The 20,863-nt window shown below is 38.7% G+C and overlaps 1 protein-coding gene across 1 annotated transcript in view; it reads left to right on the plus strand.

The window, feature by feature from the left end:
* The window catches only part of L3mbtl4 (L3MBTL histone methyl-lysine binding protein 4), a 344,610-nt gene that overhangs the window by 97,470 nt on the left and 226,277 nt on the right, over positions 1-20,863 (plus strand). The window contains exon 10 of the mRNA XM_055610122.1: positions 1,705-1,815. Within this exon, the coding sequence (XP_055466097.1) occupies positions 1,705-1,815 (111 nt within the window). The remainder of the gene's footprint in view (positions 1-1,704; positions 1,816-20,863) is intronic.

The raw sequence follows: 20,863 nt of genomic DNA on the forward strand, positions 1-20,863 counted from the left end.
AGGGCAGTGTTTGTTCTAGCAATTGAGAGAATACCGATGTTTGCAATTCATATTTACACACGTCTATTTGTTTAGGGTTTAACTAGGAAGACATTAATTTATAAAAGATGTTACATACAAAAGTGATAAAATTAGAAATATTTGTGTTCTAAAGCAGTGGTTTTTAAAATACTATTCTTTTCCAAACTCTATATCCTCCTAACTCAACTTTACTTTTTTTTTAAATTTTTTTTGGGGGGACAAGGTACTTCTATGTAGCCCTCTCTACCCCGGACCTCTTTTTGTAGACCATGCTGGCCTTGAACTCACAGAGTTCCACCTCTCTCTTAAGTGCTGGGCTTAAAGGTTTATCTTTAATCAGATCTTTATATATTAGGTATCCTCATTTATTTATAAATCGTATTTATTGAATATTTTCAGGGGATTAGACAAGATTTGAAACACAAAGCTGTTCTATTTTCCTAAGAAATGTAACGGCTGGATGTAGGCGCACAGAGGAAAGGACCTGCAAGTCCTGGCATTACAGGAGTTTCAAAGACTTCAAAGCTTTAGCAAACAAAGGTGCCTAATGTTTGGGAGCTTCCCTTCTCTCTTACCTTTTTCCAAGTCTTCATTTGATTTTCTCAAAGGAAAGATTCAAGAAAATAAAACGATTGTAATATTTTGCAACAAAGGCACTTTTGGTTTTGGGGTTATCTTGCATTCAGCACAAATATATATATTGGATATCTAAGATGCTAAATAATCAAATTCCTGTGGGTGACAGTGATCTTGGGGAGAAAAGAAAACTTCTCATACACCTATTTATGCTGACACAGTTCATTTATTAGGTGTAGCAACGCTTTGAAGAGAAAATACACTTCCATAAACCTGGGGTGAAGTTTACCATCTACCAGAGAACGGCTTAACCATTTATTACTCACACGTTAATGGAGTTTTATTTGCCTGTTGCCACTGCTAGACTTGAGGCATTCAGTACACTTTTGCTTCCCATAAAGTCAGCCAAACACTTTTCGTGTGAAATAGCTTCTGAAGGATAGCCTGCGGCTAACTGATACAAACCGCTGGAGTAGTCTCACTATCGACCGGTACATTTTCGCAGTGGGTTGGTTACCCATTCGATTCTCTTTATTGCTTCTATTTTTATCACTCTCGGTCTCAATTTCTTGAGACTTAAACATAATATTATAGGTAAAATAGTGAAAGAGTAGCACATGGCTTTAAATTTCATCATGATTATATTTTAAGAGAGTCTTAAAGTTCAGTTTAAACAGCTTTTTTTCTCTCAGAATATCTAAAAGTTAAATTTAGAAAATACCATGTTTACCTTTCTGAGTGATTTGCTAAATAAATAAATCGCCTCTTACTCCACAAGTTTAAGTGGGCAGTGAGAACAGCAAGCAGTATCTTAGCTTATATTAACTTCAGAAAAAAAGTCTAAGCTAACACAAAAACCGCAGTGAGAAACTGTATCTGTCTTTTTGTTTTGTTGCTGTCTCTAAAATAGCCAAAAATTTTCTTGGTCTTTAAAGGCTTTTATAACACTGATTTGAAAATATGCATAAACTCTCATGTACTCTTAAAATTAAACCCCAATTTTGTTAGAGATCTCTGTGCCTGCACCACAGCCATGAGGCTGGGGCCAATTCGGCGGGAATCTGACTTGCTGGCCCTTCACTGACTTGTTGCTCTGTGGCATTGCAGAGGCCTCCACACGGCTTTTTGCCAAACATGAAGCTGGAAGCTGTGGACAAGCGGAATCCACGGTTAATTCGTGTCGCCACCATTGTGGATGCTGATGACCACAGGGTAAAGGTACGTCTTCGCTTTCTACTCCAACCCCCCGTATTTACTCTGCTTCCTTCATCTTGTCATCTCCTTCACCTTCCCCCGTTTTTAAATCTGATGCAGAGTAGTTTTCTGTGAGAAGAGCCATCATGGATCTGGCCTCAGTGACTGCCCTCTGCCAGTAGAGGATGCAAGCTAACAGCTTCCCTGATGCTGGAGGCTGGGTAGCTAGCGAGAGTCTAGATACAGGATGCTGCTTCAAACCTCCACCTGCTTTCCATTCTCTCTGCACGACTTTGGGTGTTTGTATGTGAAATAGGCAGTTTCTGGGTTAGAAACCATTACTATGGAAGACTCTAAGACATTTCTACCTGGATATTCTGTAAGTTCTTTCTTCTTCTTTTCTTAAAAAAAAAAAGATTTTGTCTTTTTTTGTTTCCATTAACAAGTTTTCATTGAAATTATTGTCATGGTTTCTTTGAGTTTTTGTTTTCTGATTTTGATATAAGAAAACAGAAACCGCTTTGGTCACTGTAGCCAAAGGTTAGAGCTAAACCAAGACGTTGAACAGATTTGCACCTTGTCCTTGTTGAAGACAAGCCTTCGAAATGAAATTTTCCTGAGAGGAAATCATTTGGTCTTTTTTATGCAGAGAGCAGAAAGCATTTGTCAGGCTTGGCTTAATTATATCTTGTAAGGAATAACAGTTAAAAACAATTTTCCATCCAAGCAGAGTTTGTTTTCATAGTAATAAAGCCAGCGAAGTAAACTGATTTTAATAGGCATTGTATTAAAAACGTATTTGTTTGATGTCAGTTTGATGCAGTTTAAATGAAATCTTATTTCATTTGCTTTATCTTTAATTTGAATAATTCATTTTATACAGTTACAGGTTCATGAGTTCGGTGGAATTCAGAGACAAGTGTGGGGCTTTTCCAGCGATTATCAGGAGCGCACATGGCAGGGCTATTTGTTTTTCAGATGAATAAAATAACAAGTGTGTTCAGGAACCAAGTAGCTGTTGTCTCCCATAATGCTTTGGCAACATTATGTCTTAAATTTTATTTTAAGTGTAATAGTCACGGCTTCATTTTGGCTCATCATTGTTTCCTTCCTGGCACAAGGTTTGAAGTATATTGCTTATCACATTGGCTCTGCCACAGTTTCACATTTACAACTGTCATGTTTAGTTAACAGCTTACATTGTAAACTTATTGCATTTCAATTTTAGTAACATAAAAATGATCTAGATTTTTATTAAAGGACTATTTGTTGATACTCCTAAGAAATGTATTCTGGTTCGCACTAGATCATTTGTTGCTGGCTTAATATGTAAACATATTAAATTAACATGTTTATTATCTTAAAATATAATTTAAAAAATTTATCTCTCTGGGTGAATTTATTATATTCTCATTTACCATTTCAGTGCTGAGTTTTTAAAATCTTTTGAACACTTAGCTGATCATTACGAAACAACATTTTATTTTTCTCCTTATTCTTTTTCATTTATGGAAATCGTTTCTCCTTATTGGAGGAAAAAGAATTGAAGAAAATGTAGTACCTGTGAAAGTTTTAAAGCCATAATTGTTATCTCTATGATTTGAGCATAATAGAAGGCCTTTTGGATTTTAGAGTTAAATATGTTTATTCATGTAGCCATCTTACATATCAAGCAGCTTATCAAAATGTACCAGTGCTGGAACGTATTTAAATGTCTTGAGGTCTCACACCCAGCTCTTGCCTCTTTCTTGCTGCCTGTGTTTTCTGACAGAACTTGTCTGAAGCCCCTACACTCTGCCTTCCTTCAGCAATCCCTGCCAAAGTGTAAGTACTTGTCCTGCCCTGTAAGGTACAGGAGAGATCTGTGAACTGACCATTTTCTAAGAAGACACGAGGATCAAAAGTATCAACTCAAAATCCATTCCTTAATGCCCCTCCAGAGTGGAGATATTAAAATGAGGGTCGGGTTTTCTCTGAACTCTTGTATACAGAGGCTGAAGGTCTTTGGGAGAAGGGGAAGTAATTGAAGCCTTTTGATCTCTTTTCTCAATAATTCCTACATTCGTCATGATGTGTTGATCACCCCATTCCATGGTGTTTCTCCTGCAAACGCGGTGTCTTCCTAATACTTTTTAATTACTGGTCCATAGTAGACAATATCCATGTAAATGGAGGAGTGAGGAGGGGTAGCAGCGATTGTACTTTGGGGTCCTGACTATCCGTTGAATATGTGCAAGCTCTTTGCTCATTCTCCGTCCTTCCCTAGCCAATCTTCTGTCTGAAATCTAATTCTGCAGAATCTGCCGAGAAGTACAATAAATTGATGTGGGTTTGACCTCTTGTTCTACCTCTCTTCACGTAATGGCTAATTTGGTAATGTGACTGCTCTGGTATTACAGCAATAGAGAGAAGGACCGCAGTGGATGGAGGCAGTGGCAAAAGTTCCGAGTGTTGTGGAGACTGCAACAGCAGAGCATTCACTCGTGGGTGAATGTGCACGTTGCTTTGGGCTCTAGGCTCTGTGTTTCATCCAGCACACTACCACAGCTCTGTCTTCATAACAACTCGTCTAAGAAGTTTTTGTCTCTCTGCAGCTGATGCAGAGAGCTTAAGTAACACGAACATGGTTTCAGAGAGCTAGACCCCGAGCCAAGGTTTTCTACACATTGACGTTAGCCACCAGCAGGGTTCGGCTGTCGGGATTAGAGACCTCACATCGCCCCTGCCTCAGGGACATGTGGTCAGCAGCCACATTCAGTCTTTTCATCTCACTCTCCTCTCAGGCCGATGTCTGGGTTTCATCCTGAGACTATACATTTGGCCAACTGTGTCTCTCCAGGAGGTCAGTTGTGAGGATTTACTCACCATGATTGGATATTAAGGTGACATTTCTTCCCTTATGTTGATGACTGGACTTATTAATTACCATGGTTACTCTCTAATAAATATTTATGATGGACTCGGTGCTTCTTGTTCAATTTAGAGCCAGCCATTATGTTTAGTAATTATTCTTCTGTTTGGCCGCGCACTACAGTCTGCCATATCCGAAAGCCCATTACTGTCATCTTATCAGGAAATGCACATTAAACTACACTAGATGGATGGGTGCTTTAAGGAAGTTTAGAATATATTCTGGGGCAAAGAATATCCGTCTGTGAGAAAATACAAAGGAGGGATTTAAAACAGTAATACTTGAAAAATATTTGCCCCGTGGGAGCTGAAACTAAGCTGCAAAATAAATTATAAATGAATTCCAAATAGATGTTTTAGGAAGTTTTCCCGAATCATTAATAAATTGAGTCTCTTCAGCAAGCACTTTCATATTTAATGCATTAACTGGAGATATTTGTGGTTGTTTCAAATGAAATAAAGGCATTATGATCAAGGGAAATTGTCACGGTAAGTCGTCCACTTACACGACTAAAAATTATTTGGGAACTTAGGTTAGACTAATAAGCTGAAAATCTTTTGATTCAAAGAATCTTTAGGTGAATTAACATAAATAGTACCAAGTACAAGTCAGCAAGTGGTCACTTAATTAGCACTTGCCTGTGCTTGACCTTGGTGAGTTCTGGTTTAAGCATCAAGGATGAGGAAAGCTCTAGAATAGATCATCTCATTTGACACAGTTTCTTGCTGGGATACATCTCTGGAAATAGTTTTGAAACATGAGGATACAAAAAGATACAGGTCTTAAAGAAGACAGTTCTTAGAGTTGTAAACATGTAATTAATGGTCATTATTGTGTCAGAATAATTGACGACTGTCTTCATTTGGGAAGAAGACTGAGACACTTTTCAAAAGTGTTATGACCAATGAATGAAAAGATAATTTTTAGAGTTGGTGAAACTATAAATTACTATCAACCATAATGTCCAGTAAAGTGAAAGTTGGTAGAGTGTCATACCCTGTGAAGACACATTTGTATAATTGCCAAGATCATAAACAGCAGTTGTTATAGTACTCAGGATGCTCACCTCAGCAGGAGTCCAGGACTGCCCTTCACATGCTGTACAGGTTCTCATGTTCCAGCTCCTTGTGGTCTCCCTCTGTTGTGCATGAAGCTGACAGAGCTGGGGCAAGAAACTGAAATAACAAGGACATACAGTACAGGACACTGGTGTCTTGGTTCTGGAGCCCAAGCATCTAACCCTGGGACAGCATCTTTTCTGTGAAGCCCTAGGGAATTTTTTTTTTAATTGCATTTATTTATTTATTTATTTATTTATTTATTTATTTATTTATTTATTATAATTTGTTTGTTTTGTATTCCCTCTAAAGCCCCCTCCCTCATCTCCTCCCAGTCCAACCCACACTCTGTCTTCTCACCCTATCCTCTAGTCCCCTGATAGGGGAGGTCCTCCTCCCCTTCTATCTGATCCTAGCCTATCAGGTCTCATCAGGTCTATCTGGATCATCTTCCTCTGTGGCCTGGCAAGGCTATATATCCCAGTGGGAGGTGATCAAAGAGCCAGCCACTTGGTTCATGTCAGAGACAGTCCCTGTTCCCCTTACTAAGGAGCTCACTTGGGAACTGAGAAGCCTATGGGCATCCTCTGATCAGGGGGATCTATGTTCTTTCCATGCATGGTCCTTGGTTGGAGTATCGGTCTCTGAAGGATGCCCTGGGCCCTGTTTTGTTTTGTTTTTGCCTTTGTTCTTCTCCTTATGTAGTTTCTGTCCTCTCCAGGTCTTTATATCTTTCTCTTCTTCCATAAGGATTCTGGCACTCTGCCCAGAATTTGGCTATGAGTTTCAGTATTGTTCAATTATGTTCATAGAAGCTTTATTTGTAATAGCCAGAATCTGGAAACAACTAAGATGCCCCTCAACTGAGGAATGGCTACAGAAATTGTGGTACATTTATACAATGGAATACTACTCAGCAATCAAAAACAAGGAAATCATGAAATTTGATGGCAAATGGTGGGAACTAGAAAAAATCCTCCTGAGTGAGGTATCCCAGGAGTAGAAAGACAGACACGGTATATACTCACTTATAAGTGGTTATTAGACATATAATACAAGATAATCATATTAAGATCTATATTCCTAAAGAAGCTAAACAACAAGGAGGATCCTAGGGAATATACTTAATTTTCATTCAGAAGGGCAAACAGGATAGACATTGGAAGGAGGAGAAGACAGGGAACAGGACAAGAGCCTTCCACAGAGGACCTCTGAAAGACTCAACCCATCAGGGTATTGAAGGAGAACATCTGTTTCTTACTTGTGATTTTATGGTGGACTATGTGATCAGTATCACCAAAGGCAATATCCGAACGATGGATGATCGTCCGACTGTGCTCCACAGAATACTCACATGTTATAAAATTGTCTTATCCTTTTTGTTAGAGCCATTTTTAGCTTGTAGTATAAACAAGAACAGATGGCAGTAGGACTCTATCTGGCCTGTGGGTTATAATCTTCAAACTCCTGTCTTCATCGACATCATGTTGATGGGATGATGAGATGAAGGTATTGTCATCCGCACTACAGGTAGCTTTGTATAATTGCTCCATTTTTTCTTCTGTTCAATTGCTGAAGCAAATCACGCTGATCTTTCTCTTTCAATCTAGTTTTAAATATTTTTCAGTAAAAACTAGGTATAAGCTATGTTTGCCCTGTCATTAATAACATAGTTTCGAAAGAAATGTGTTTTCCCTATATAAAATGATTCTTATCCCTAATTAGATTTCCAGTGTGAATAGAGCCCAGCTACCAAAATGATGTGCCGTCATTCACACTGTAGGCTCACCTAGCCATTAGAACTGTATTCCTCCCAACAAATGTAGGGAGAGTACCCTTTCGGGCTTTTGTTAAAGTTACTATACTCAGAACAGAACAAAGGCCAGACAGCCGAGTGCATGACTGCCATGGAGGAGACTTGTCAGCCTCCCCAGGAGCTCCCTCACGCTTCCGGCTCACTCCCGTGGCACCAGCTGTCCTGAGAGACCAGGCAAGTGTCTGGCACCACTATTTGGCTAGAGGCTTCATCTGAGTCATGAGGCTAGCTAGACTCGAAATAGAACAGTTCACAGCTTTCTGTGGAGAGCACTGTCTGTGTAGAAACTTCTTAAATAAAATATAGTGGTGCTGCAGCCCTTCCTTCGGGGTTATGTGGTTCTCAGAGTGTCTCAGGGTGGCTGCAGATTACAGACGTGCCACGTGGACATGCACATGCATAGAAATAGTTGATGGTGATGATGTTCGGGGGTTAGTGGGTGCTTGAATAAGGACCCCATTTTATTCTAACCATGTTTAAACTAGAAAGACAGGCTGTCTGTACTCTATGTTATTATTTTATTCAATACCGCACATTTACTCAAAAAGTGTGCGACCTTGACCCAATGGTATTCCTTACCTAGAAGGCCCAGTGTAGGACGAGTTCACACCTTCAGAGCACAAAGGGGGTTTGCCGGAACTTAACTCTGGAGGAGATCACACATCCTCAGAGCTTCTGCAAGTGCAACTTCCGTCCAGCTGCTGTTCTGACATTTTTCGTGCCCTCACTAATGCTGACACTTAGCTCATTATGCTGAGCATCACCTCTTCTTCTCACATCCCTCTTTATGGCAGTCTGTTCTTACACTGGAGGGCCATCTCTCAAAAATACACAACCGAACAAAGCCACCCTGAGATTGACTGATGAGGCACAATTGTGAACGTTCTCAGCCCAGCTCCAAATACGTGCCATTTCTTGTAATATAAGCAAGGATAATAGTCTCAGATAGTTTATTCTTTGACAAGGTAGTTGATGAGACAGTTTATTTCCAAGTTGTCATTATATTATATTCCTGTAGTCATTATAATGAATTAATACAATTTTACTGGCTTAAAATGGCTCAGATTTGTAATATTATATTGTGTTAGGTCAGAAATCTTTTGGGGCTAAAATCAACCATCATCAAGCCCACCTCCCTCTGAAAGACTGCCTTTCTTTCTCTTTCTATCTTCTGGTGTCTGCTCTATTCATGAGATTTTTGGCTCTTGCCTTTATATATAAGGCTTGTAGTGCAGTGATATCTTCAGACCAAACTCTTACCTTCCTGCAATCCCATAATGAACAGTGTGATTTCTCCGGGTCTCCTGGGTGATACAGAGTAAATCCCTCCATTGAGAGCCTTTATTTAATCACTTGCCAGGGTACTTATTGTCATGCAATGTAACATGTTCACAGAATCCAGGAGACTAGGATGGGGGCATCTTTGGGAGATCATTGTCTTAGTTTCCTGAGGGAGAAAAGGCTTGTGCTGGCTTAAAATTCAGTGGTAGGAGTCATCGTTGAGATTGAATTCATGGTGGCAGGAGTTTGAAGCAGCTGGCTCCATGGCATCTGGAGTGAGGAACAGAGTGATGTGTGCTGCTGCGGCAGCTCGGTGCCCTTTCTCTGCATCCAGGATCCCAGCCAGGGATTATGCCATCAACAGTGTGGTGTTCTTTCCATTTAATTACTGAAATCAAGACAGTCCCCGAAAGGCATGCACAAAGGCCACTCCCACCTGGTTCTAAAGTCTGTTAAGTTGACAGTCAACCCTTACCCATCACAGCTCTTCCCTTGTAACCCGACACCCAAACATTTCACTTCCAAAGCAATAAAATTCTACCTCTTGTTCCCATAGGTGCATGGCCATCTTAGAGGATTCTTAGAGTAATATAAAATCCATTTGGTCCAATATCTCAATTCCTATCATCAGTAATATTCCTAACACTTTAAAAGTACAAAATCTTAGGCTGTGCATGGAAGTACATAACTTTAATCCCAAAACTTGGCAAGCAGATGTAGGTGAAGGTTTCTGTGAGTTCTAGGCTGGCCTGATCAACTTAGCAAGTTTTTAGGCCAGCCCTGGCTATCTAGTGAAACTTTGTCTCAAAAGAAAACCTAAAGTCTCTTAACTCTGACTTCAAATAAAGTCAAAAGCAAGCTACATACTTCCAGCTTATAATGAATGACACAGAATAAATGTTACTATAATAAAAAGAAGATTCCAAGTCTCATCAGGACTGCCTAGATCCTCTTACTCTGTGGGCTGGCAAGGTCACCCCACCAGGAGGAAGTAATCAAAAAGCAGAAAACTGAGTTTGTGTCAGAGATAGCCCCTGCTCCTTTTACTAGGGAACCCACATAGAGACTGAGCTGCCTATGGGCTGCATCTGAGCAGGGATCTAGGTTATCTGCATACATGGTCCTTTCAGTGGATTAGGCAAGGGGGACAGAGGGGAAGAAGAAGGGAGGGTAGGACCAGGAGGAAATAAGGGAGGGGGCTACAATATAAAGTGAATAAATTATAAAAGAATAAAATTATATATATATATATATGTCCTAAATATAATAAGGAATGACTGGGGGAAAATCCAACATGGTAAACACCAAATCCTTCAGCTCCATGTCTGATATTGGTGGCTCATGATGAAATTGGCTGAGTTCCAAAGGGCTTAGAGAACCTCACTCCTCCAGCTCTGCTGCCCTCAGCACACAAAAATTCCTCTTGGGCCAGCTCCATGCCTTCAGTTACCTTCAGTAGATGTTCTGTTGTCCCAGCATCTTTAGTATCATGTGGTCTCCATTACAACTTGGGCTTCATCATCACTACCTTATAAAATGGCTACTTGTCCAATGTTTGGCTGTGAGTCTCAGCAGGACAACTCAGAGGACAACTCTGATAGGCTCCTGTCTGCAAGCTTAGCAGAGTATCCTTCATAGTGTCAGTTTGACACTCTCCAATAGGGTGGCTCTTTGGTTGGGCCAGGCTTTGGTTGGGTATTGCCTTAATCTCTCCTCTATCTGCTCTGTCTTTATCCCTGCACATCTTGTAGGCAGAGTAAATTTTGGGTTGAGACGTAAGGGGTTTTGTGGAAAAGTGGGAGAAAAGAGAAAATGACCTGGAGGTGACAGGAATGCCACAAGAAGACCAACAGAGCCAAAGAACAAAGTCCAGAGGGGCTTGCTGAGACTGAAGCATCAGCCAAAGACCATGTTTGAACTGGATGTAGGCCCCCTACAAAGATGTAGCAGATAAACACCTTAGGCTTCATGTGGGTCCTCTAGTAAGGGAAATGGGGACTGCATCAGACATGGACTCACTTGCTAGTTTTTTGACCACTTCCCCTTTGCGGGATTCCCTTGCCAAGCCACAAAGGAAGAAGACATGCTCAGTCTTGGTACAACTTGATGAGCTGTGGTGGATGGGAATAGGGATTTTCTGAGGAATAGGGAAGGTGGAGGGAGGAGGGGGGTTAGGATTAAAAGAGGAGGGATGGGGCTACAAACAGAATGTAAAGTGAATAAAAAAATGGCTACCTGTACCATTATTGTAGGCACTAGACCCCACCACGTGTCACCTGGCCTTAATTGTTCCCTATAACCTCTTCAATCTTATTTCTTTTGTGTCTTCAATGTAGTACCATGTGCATAATGCTGGCAAACTTAGGATACTGCCAGCTTGGGATGGAGCCTGGCCCATCTGGCCCATAGCTGCATCATCTCTATATCTTAACCCTGTGAGTGTCTCGCCTAGGCAGTTGCTTCTGTAGAGCAAGAAACACTCTCAGATTTATTAGTAGTTCTGGTGATTGCATCTTTACAAGTTGGGTGCCTTTTATGGTGGGGTCTTGCCTTCAAGACACTTTTTCTATTGTCTCAGTGCCTTGCTTTGCCTGAAACTTTATACTTGCTCACACATCTTTCTTCCATCTAGAAAATTAGTCCATTATCTTTGCATTTTTACAAAAGAATAAAGCAAAATTCTTGCCCCAAATATCAAAAGAATAGTCCCAGTCTAGTCTGAGAGAGACCTTTTTTCTCTCAAGATTTATTTGTTGCACTCCTACTATGCACTTTTTCTTAGAAATACTGTCTTCCATACTTGCACCAGAATGGTGCATTAAGCTCTATATCAGAGTGGTAGGACCTTTATGACTCGAAGTAGCCAACTCTTCCACTTTCCACCATAAAACAGAACAGTTACAAGACTCTAAGAAATACACAATCAAGTTTATCATGGCAGTTATCTCACTTCTGGAAATAATTTCTACTTTATTTTTTTTTTTTTTGCCATTGCTATGACATAATACTTTCACAAAAGCAACTTCAAGGAGAAAGGGCTTATTTTGGATAATGGTTTAAGGGTATAGTCCATCAGGGTAATGAATTCAAGGCAGCAGGAACTAGAAGCAGCTAACTACATTGCATCCTAATCAGGAAGAGACAGGGACAGATACTGTCTGCTTCCCTGTTCTCCATTATTCAGTCCAGGCTTCCAGCCAGGAAGTAGATAATACCCCAAATGGGCATGCTCAGAAGCTTGTCTCCCATGCAATTCTAAATTCTGTCAAACTGAGAATAAACATTAATGGTCACAACTTGGTGACGAAACACATTGCATTAGTAACAGCTTTTGTGTACCAAGTTCCCTGAGGTAGAACAGATCATTTCTGGAAAATAGGCTCTAGGGGGCAAGCTAAATCTTGGAACTTGCCCTCACGATGTGGTTGGGGAAATAGGGTATGTTTTGATGATAGTTTCTAGGTAAGGAGTGAGAGTCTCTGCCTGCTTTCCCCTCTCAGTGCTGGCACCTTGTCTGGCTTGACCCTACGAGGGCCCTGCACGTTCTGCCACAGTCTGGGAGTCATATGTGCACGGTCCCACTGTGTCTGGAAGACATGATTTCCTTGGAGTCATCCATCACCCCTGGCTCTTACAATCTTTCCTCTTCTTCATAGATACCTGAATGTACTGGTATATGGACAAAACAGAATGTCCTTAAATGTCCTTTTGGTCCTATTTTCTTTTAGCAGAACAGTTCCTCCCCCCTGACCCTTGGCTCATGACCTATCCAGTCTCAGGATTTTGGCCACCCTCACAGTGTCAGGCATGTGCTCCAGCCTATGGATTAACCCTTAAGTGGCTTAACTGTTCCTATAGCATTTGTTTCACGATTGCACCTGCCAATCTCACAGGCAGGAACTCTTATCAGTTAATGTGTCTGTAGGTGGATGATCTCCATTCTCTTGTAGCACGCACAGGACCTTTCACCCCCACAAACAGTAGTCAGTAGTGCTAAAGCCTCTAGTTAGGAACCAGCTCTACACCTCTGTGCTGGATGAGATACACATGTGCTGTATGGTCTTGCCATGCAACAGGGTCTTACCATCAGCAAGCAAACAAGAGTCTTCACAGTAGCCTGTGATATTTGGGGGTTCTCCCGGGGCCTCTTTGGCCAATGAATCAACATGACATCATCCATCTGCTTCTGGCAATGGAATATTCACTTGGTAGCATAAGGTGTCTAGTTGGGACGTTCTCTCCCCCACTGTGTGGAGGCTCCATTTATATTCCTTTCATGGATGTGTATAGTTTATGAAGATTCTATAGTTGCAGGTTTCCATATGGCCCCTCAGATGGCTCTTATTGTAATTGTCTCTCTCCATGATCCCCCCTTCCCTTAACATCCATCTTCCCCCTTTTAATCTTCCCATCCCAGTCTCTCTTGATTACAATATACGCTATTACTCTCCCTTTGGGAGATTATTCCCTCTTCCCAAAGCCTTAATCTACCTAACTTCTATGCTTATGTAGATTTTAGCACATGTATTTGAGGCATGAAAGCTTATATCCACAAACAAGATAAAACATGTAATATTCATTTTTGGGGGTTTGGATTAACTCATTCAGGATGATTGTTTTCTAGCTCCACCTATTGACCAGCAATTTTCCATTTTTGCAAGATAACATTATTGTCAAAATAACATTATCAAGATAATATTATTACACAATAACATTCCACTGTGTAAATGTACCATATTTCCATTATCCATTAATCAGTTGATGGAAATGAAGAATGTTTCCAGTGTCTGGCTATTAATAGAGCAACAATGAACGTGGACGAGCAAGTATCTCTATAATAGAATGTAGAATACTTTTGGTATTTGCTCAGGAGTGGTGTAGCTAGATCTTGAGGTAGCTCTAGCCCCAGCTTTCTGAGGACCCACCACAGTGATCTACATAGCACTGAACAAGTGTGCACTCTCAATGAACAATGAATAACTGTTTCTCTTGCCCTACATTCTCACCAGCATGTGCTGTCACCGGTTTCATTGTTTGTTCTTAGCAATTCTGTCCTGTGTAAGATGAAATCTGAACATAGTATTGATGCTTATCATGGATGGCTAGGGATAGTAAACATTTCTTTAGTTGTTTCTCAGCTATCAGCGTTTTATCCTTTTAGAACTCTCTTCTTGGTTGTGTGTCACATTTGTAATTGGGTTATTTGTTTTCTGGAACTTCAGGGTTTTTTAAAGTTCTTTATTATATTTTAGATGCTGACACTTGTACCGTGTGTGTAATTGGTAAAGGTATTTTTCCATTCTATAGACTGATGAATTGCCAAGGTGATTGTGTCTTTGCCAAATAGAAGCTTTTCAGTTTTATGAACTCCCATTAATTAATCATTGTTCTGAGTGCCTGTGCTATTGGAACATCTTTTCTTGTGCTAGTGAGCGCAAGACTATTCCCCATTTTGTTTCCTGTCAGATTCAGGATATTTGGTCTTGTGTTGACATCCTTGATCCATTTGGAAGTGAGCTTTGTGCAAGGTGATAAATATGGATCTCTTTGCATTTTTTTTACATGTAGTCATGCATTTTGAACAGCATCATTTGATGTAGGTGCTGTCTTTATCCTAGTGTATAATTCTGTATAATTCATAAGAGATCTGATGTCCCTACGTGCATGGACTTACACTATTTTAAGTTTGAGTTTGTTGCCAGGTTTTGTTTTTTATTATTATTACTGTAGCTCTGTAGTACCAATTTGATGATGGTACCATCCAGCAGTTTTTTTCCTGTTCAGGGTTATTTTATCTATCCTGGTTTTCTTTTCTTTCTTTCTTTTTTTTTTTTTTCCATATGGAGCTGAAGATTATCCTTTCAAAATTTGTAAAGAATTATCTTGGAATGTCTGTGGAGATTCCACTGAAGCAGTAGATTGCTTTCTGTAGGATGGCCATTTTTACTACAACTGATCCATGAACATGGGAGATCTTATCATTTCTAATATCTTCTTCAATTGTTTTTCCTTGGTGTTTTAAAGATTTATTGTACAAATCTCTCACTTGTTTGATTAGAATTATCTCAAGATTTTTGGAGGGGACTATTATGAAAGGTGTTATTTCCCTAGTTTCTTTTTCAGTCTGTCATTTGTATGTAGAAAGGTTATTGATTTTTCTCTATTAATTTTTTATCCTGATATTTGACTGAAAGTGTTTATCAACTGTAGATGTTTCTTGGTGAAGTTTTTAGGGTCCTTTATAGGGAAAAATCATATTATCTTTAAATGAAAATGCTTTAACTTTTTTTTTCTATTTTCATTCCTTTCATTTGTCATGTCATTAGCTAAGACTTCAAGTAATATATTGAATAAGTATGGAGAGGGTGGGCATCCTTGTTTTGTTCCTGATTTTAGTGGAAATGCTTTGAGGTTCTCTCTATTTATTTTGTTGATGTTGGCTGTGGGATTGCTGTAAGTAATATTTATTTTGTTAAGGCATATCCCTACAGGACTCCTATTATGAGGGGATGTTAGATTTTGCCAAAGGAATGGTTTTTTACATTTTATGAGATGATCATGCAGTTTTTATCTTTCAGTCTGTTTATATGGTTATACAGTGGATTTTTTTATTGATTCATCTTTGGGATGTAGCCAACTTAATAATGGTGGGTAATCTTTTTGATATGTTCTTGGATTTGCAAGTATTTTATTGAGAACTTTTTGTATCTATGTTCACCAGGGATATTTGTCTATAATTTTCTTTTTTGTTAGGTCTTTGTGTGACTTAGATATCAGGGTAATAGTTCCTTGTAAAAATAACTAGGAAACAATCTTTTACTTTCTGTTTTTGCAGAGCAATTTCATGAGAACTGTCATTAATTCTTTGAAAATCTGGTAGAATTCTGTATTGAATCCATTTATCTCTGGGTCTTTTTTACTTGGGACACTTTTAACTAATGCTTTTATTTCACTGGATGTTATGAATCTGTTTAAATTGCTTATTTGATTCTGATTTAACTTTGGTAGGTTATATATACTACAAAGTTAATCTTTTTTTTAAAGATTTCTAGTTTGATAGAGTACAGAATTTTAAAGTATGTCCTTATGAGTCTCTGAATTTTCCCAGTGTCTGCTGTAATTTCCTCCTTTCATCTTTAATTTTATTTAACTTTAACTTTAATTTCCTCCTTTAACTTTAATTTCCCAGTGTCTGCTGTAATTTCCTCCTTTCATCTTTAATCCAAATTAATAATTTGGATTGTCTTTGTTTGTCTTTTAGTTTGGCTAAGGTTTTACCAGTCTTATTTATTTTCTCAAATAATCAACTCTTTCTTCCATTGGATTGTTCTGTTGTATTTGTTTCTGTTGGTTTCGGTCTGAATTTGATTATGTCTTGCTGACTACTCTTTTGGAGTGTTATTTTTCTTGTTGTTCTAGAGCTTCCAAGTATGCTATTAAGTTACTAGTATGAAATCTCTCTAATTTTTTCATTGAGGCAAAGAACTTAACTCTTAGAACTATTTCATTATATGTTATAGGTTTGGGTGTGTTGTATTTTATTTTCATTTTAATTCTATTCTAAAATGGTTTACATTTTCTTCTTGATTTTTGTCTTGACACATCTTTATTTAGTAGTGAGTAGTTCAGTTTCCATGAACATCTGTATATTCTGTTGTTGTTGATACTGAGTTTTAATCGATGGTTGTGAGGGAGGATGAAAACTGCTTTTTCAGTTTTCTTGTATCGGTTGGCACTTCCATTGCGTCTAACAGAGACACGATTTTGTAGAAAGTTCTAAGAGGTGCTGAGAAGAATTTAAATGTATATTTATTTTATGTTTGGATGAAGTGTTCTCTTGATATCTACTAGATACTTTTGGCTTATGACATCAGTTAGGTCCAGCATTTCTGTGTTTAATCTCTTCTGGAGGACATGTCTGCTGGCAAGAGTAGGGTACCGAAAGTCTCCCACTATCACTGTCCTGCTCAATATGTGAGTTAGGTTGTAAAGTGTTTCTTTTATAAACACGAGTATCCTTGTGTTTGTTGCATAGATGCTTTTAGTGTTGCAATGTCCTCTTGGTGGATTTTTTCTTTGATGAAAGTGTATTGTCCTTCCCTATCTCTTCTGATTAGTTTTGGTTTCAAGTCTTTTGTTGTTGTTGTTTCTCTATATTAAAATAGCTATACCAGCTTATTTCTTGGTCCATTTGCTTAAAATAACATTTTTCATCCTTTACCGGGAGGTGATATCTATCCTTGATTGTAAGCTGTGATTCTTGGACACAGTAGAAAGATGAATCCTGTTTTCTAATCCAATCTGTCAGTCTGTATCTTTTTATTTGGTAATTCAGATAGTTAATATTGAGAATTATCAATAAGCAGTATTAACTGATTTTGATTACTTTCTTTGCATGATATATTTGTTCTACCTGTTGATTTTCTGTTTGGGGATTGTTTAATTCCTTGTATCTTTTGGGGTGTGGTTAATCTCTTCAGATTGATATTTTCCTTCTAGTTCCTTCTGTAGAACAGTATTGGTAGATAGTTACTGCTTAAATTTTGTTTTGTAAAATATTTTCTTTTTCTGTTGATTTCAATTCTTAATTTTGCAGGGTATAGTAGTCTGGGCTTGGCTGGCTTCTGTGATCTCTCAAGGTTTATAAAGTGTGTGTCCAGGTCCCTTTTCAGACTCCTCATTGAGTGTTATTTTAATGGATCTGACCTTATATCTTTATGTCTTTTTCATTGAAGCTTTCAATATCCATTGGGTTTGTTTGTTTGTCTGATACATATAAACAAACAAACAAATTGTTTCTGTACATTTTGTGCTTTGATTGTTAGATGTCATGGAGAATTTTCTTTCTGGACCTGAATGTTTGATGTTCTGAATGCTTTCATAGGCAACTCCTTTATGTTGGGAAAATTTTCTCCTTTGATCTATGTATTCTCTCCTTCTTATATCCTTATCATTCATTGATTTACTATTTTCATAGTGTCCTAGAGTTGTTGGATGATTTGGTGTTTTAGGCTTTGAATTTTTTTTTAAATAACATTTTCTTTGACTGAGGTGTCAATTTATTTTATCTTGTCTTCAACACTTTTGAGATCGTCTCTTTTTTCTCTTGTACTCTGAGATTCTTGACATCCTAAATTTTTATTTCAGGTTGGATTGTGTGTGTGTGTGTGTGTGTGTGTGTGTGTGTGTGTATGTATGTGTGATTCTGTTCCTACTTTCATGTCTTGAACCATTTTCATTATTTCCATAAACTGTTTCTTTGTGTTTTCAGAGCTCACTAAGGCATTTATTCATAATCTCTTTAAGGTCCTTGAACATATTCATAATCACAATTTTGAAGTACATCTGTGTTACATTTCTTGGCCTACTGTAATAGGTTAGTGGGTTCGGGTTATATTGTCTTGACTATTCATGTTTATGTTTAGGAATCTGGAGTTATAATGTTTCAAGTATTTCTTGGTGCTGCTATGCGATCTTGATACTTTGGATGGGTGTTCTGTTCTTTGGTTACTGTTGTCTTCTCAGAATCCTAGGCGAGTGTGTTGCATGTGGGTTCCCTGGTTCAGAGTGCTTCTGAAGTTTGGTAGGTGGCAGAAAGGAACAGAGATGGGCTAAGAGAGGCTGTGGGAAAGAACAAGGAGGATTGGAACAGATTCCCCAGGGCATTGAGGAGGCAGGAGGAGGCACTCCTGCAAATGGGCTGTAGTAGGACAAAGGATAAGTCTGGAGATTCAAGGCTTTGGGGGTCTGGCTCTGTACCAAGAGGTAGAGTGTCAGGGAATGGGGTTGTGGCAGGAGGAGGTTAAGACTGCAGAGATTGTAATGGAGGACAAAAAGGATAGTAGAGATTGCCCGATGGCCAGCCCAGCATGGCCAAATTGCTTTGAATCTTCACTGTTAGTTGTGGTACCAGAACGCAAGCAAGTGGAAGGAGGACATAGTTTGTCTTCATTAACTGAGGGTTTTGGGTGTTTAATGCCAATTCAATAGTGGTCACTATTGTTTTTATTAATTTTAATGCAAAACAATATGCTTATTATTATATATCATGATATATATAATATGTAGTCAAATATATTTAAATCTAGATCAGCATCTAGGTAAGAATGTGAGGTATATTGTCATATTCCTTCATTCTCTCTTATTTCCTCTTTTTAGACACCTTCTTCCCATGCCATAATTGTTTTTTTTTAACTTTAAGAATATGAATTTATACCCACATATACACACAAACCCACATATTTCCCATGTAAGGCAGCTATATGGGTTCCACAACTTGGATTTTATTAATAATGTTACAATACGCACGATGATATGCCAAGTCAGATCCCTTCGGGTATATATTCAGAACTGGTATAATTGGATCCTATGGTAATCCTAATTTTAGTTTCCATGAGGAGCATAGACACTGATTTACATAGTTGCTATACAAGTTTCCATTCCTATCAGCAATACATCAGGGTCAGTCCCACACAACCTCACAGGCTTTTCCTGTTTTCTTGATGGCGCCCATTCTGCCTGGGGTGAGACTGGATCTAATTGTAGTTTTAATTTGTGTATCCACGATGATATAAGAGTGATTAACATTCCCCCCATATTTCCTGCCTGGCTGTGCTCTCATCTTTTGAGAACTGTTCCTTCAAATCCTTCGCTCGTTTACTGATTGGATTCTTTGTGCTTTTCAGGTTTAACTTTTGACTTCTTCACAGAGTTGTAAAGGCTAATTTAATGTGAGATTTATAGTTGGCGCAGGCGTGGTCTTGTGTATTTATATTCTCCTTTCATGTCACTGACTGTTTTATTTGCTGTATAGAAACTCGAATTTCAGGCAGTCTTCCTTGGTCCATTCTTTCAATTATTTCCTGACCCATTGGAGCTCTGTTCAGAAAGTCTTTGCACATGCCTACATTTTGAAGTATCTTTCCTCTCATGCTTTCCTATAACAGTTTGAATTTCAGGTCTTATATTAATGTTTTGAGCCATTTTGGTTCGATTTTTGTACAGGATGAGAGATAGAAATCTACTTTTATTCTTCTGTATGTGGGTGTCCAATTTATCTTCCCCTGTTTCTGGAAGAGGCTATCAGTTCTCCGCTGTATATTTTTTGTTACCTTGGGAAAAAAAAAAAAAAAAAAGGGAACCATGGCAACATGGCAGTGAGAGGCACATGCTTTGTTTTCCCTGGTTTTTTTTCAGTTGTTGTGCATTTCCAGTGTCTGTTTCCATGCAGGTAATGCACAGCTTTGTCAACACGTCATCATGTCTCTGGTGTAGTATGAAGTTAAGTATTGTCGTAACACTATCACTGCTTTGTACACTTAGGATTTGTTTTATCTCTTTGACCTGTTTGTACCCGCATACGAATTTTAGTGCTATTTTCTGTCCTATGAAGAATATGATTGAAATTTGTTTGGAAACTGTGTATTAATATATAGGTTGCTTTTGCGAATATAGCTGTTTGCACAGTTAAACCCTCTGAAGATAACCCCAAAGGCATCAAATTGGGCTAGTGTCTCATTACAGAGCGCTCAGCGCTTCTCCGAGTATAACTGAGTTTCCACTTTCTTTGCTATTCCATTTGTCTTGACTTCGTGATTTCTGGCTCCTCTGTAGTTTATGACTTGAGTCTCATCTGTGTCCCTGCTATTGTCTCTGTGTCTCTGTGCATATTCCTGTATCTACCTGATGTCTAACTGTCTCTAGTGAAGGCTTTTGCTTTATAATTATTGTAGCATTCAGAAAAGCACCACATGGGGAAGGAATGAGGAATACTTCACAAAAATCTTTAACAGAGTTTTACATGAAACTAAGTTTACTCCAACTGACCCCCTAGCAGTAAGTACCACAGACATATACTTACTCGAGTGGTGTTCAAGTATGCTGTTTATGGCAGTTCTGATGAATATTTGCTGTATAAGGCTACTTCCAAACTATTTGTTTGAGCCAGTGTTTATCATAACACACACACACACACACACACACACACACACACACACACACACACAC

Source organism: Psammomys obesus, unplaced genomic scaffold, assembly GCF_907164565.1.
Source record: "Psammomys obesus unplaced genomic scaffold, mPsaObe1.curated_primary_1811, whole genome shotgun sequence".
In the NCBI taxonomy this organism is placed as follows: Eukaryota; Metazoa; Chordata; class Mammalia; order Rodentia; family Muridae; genus Psammomys; species Psammomys obesus.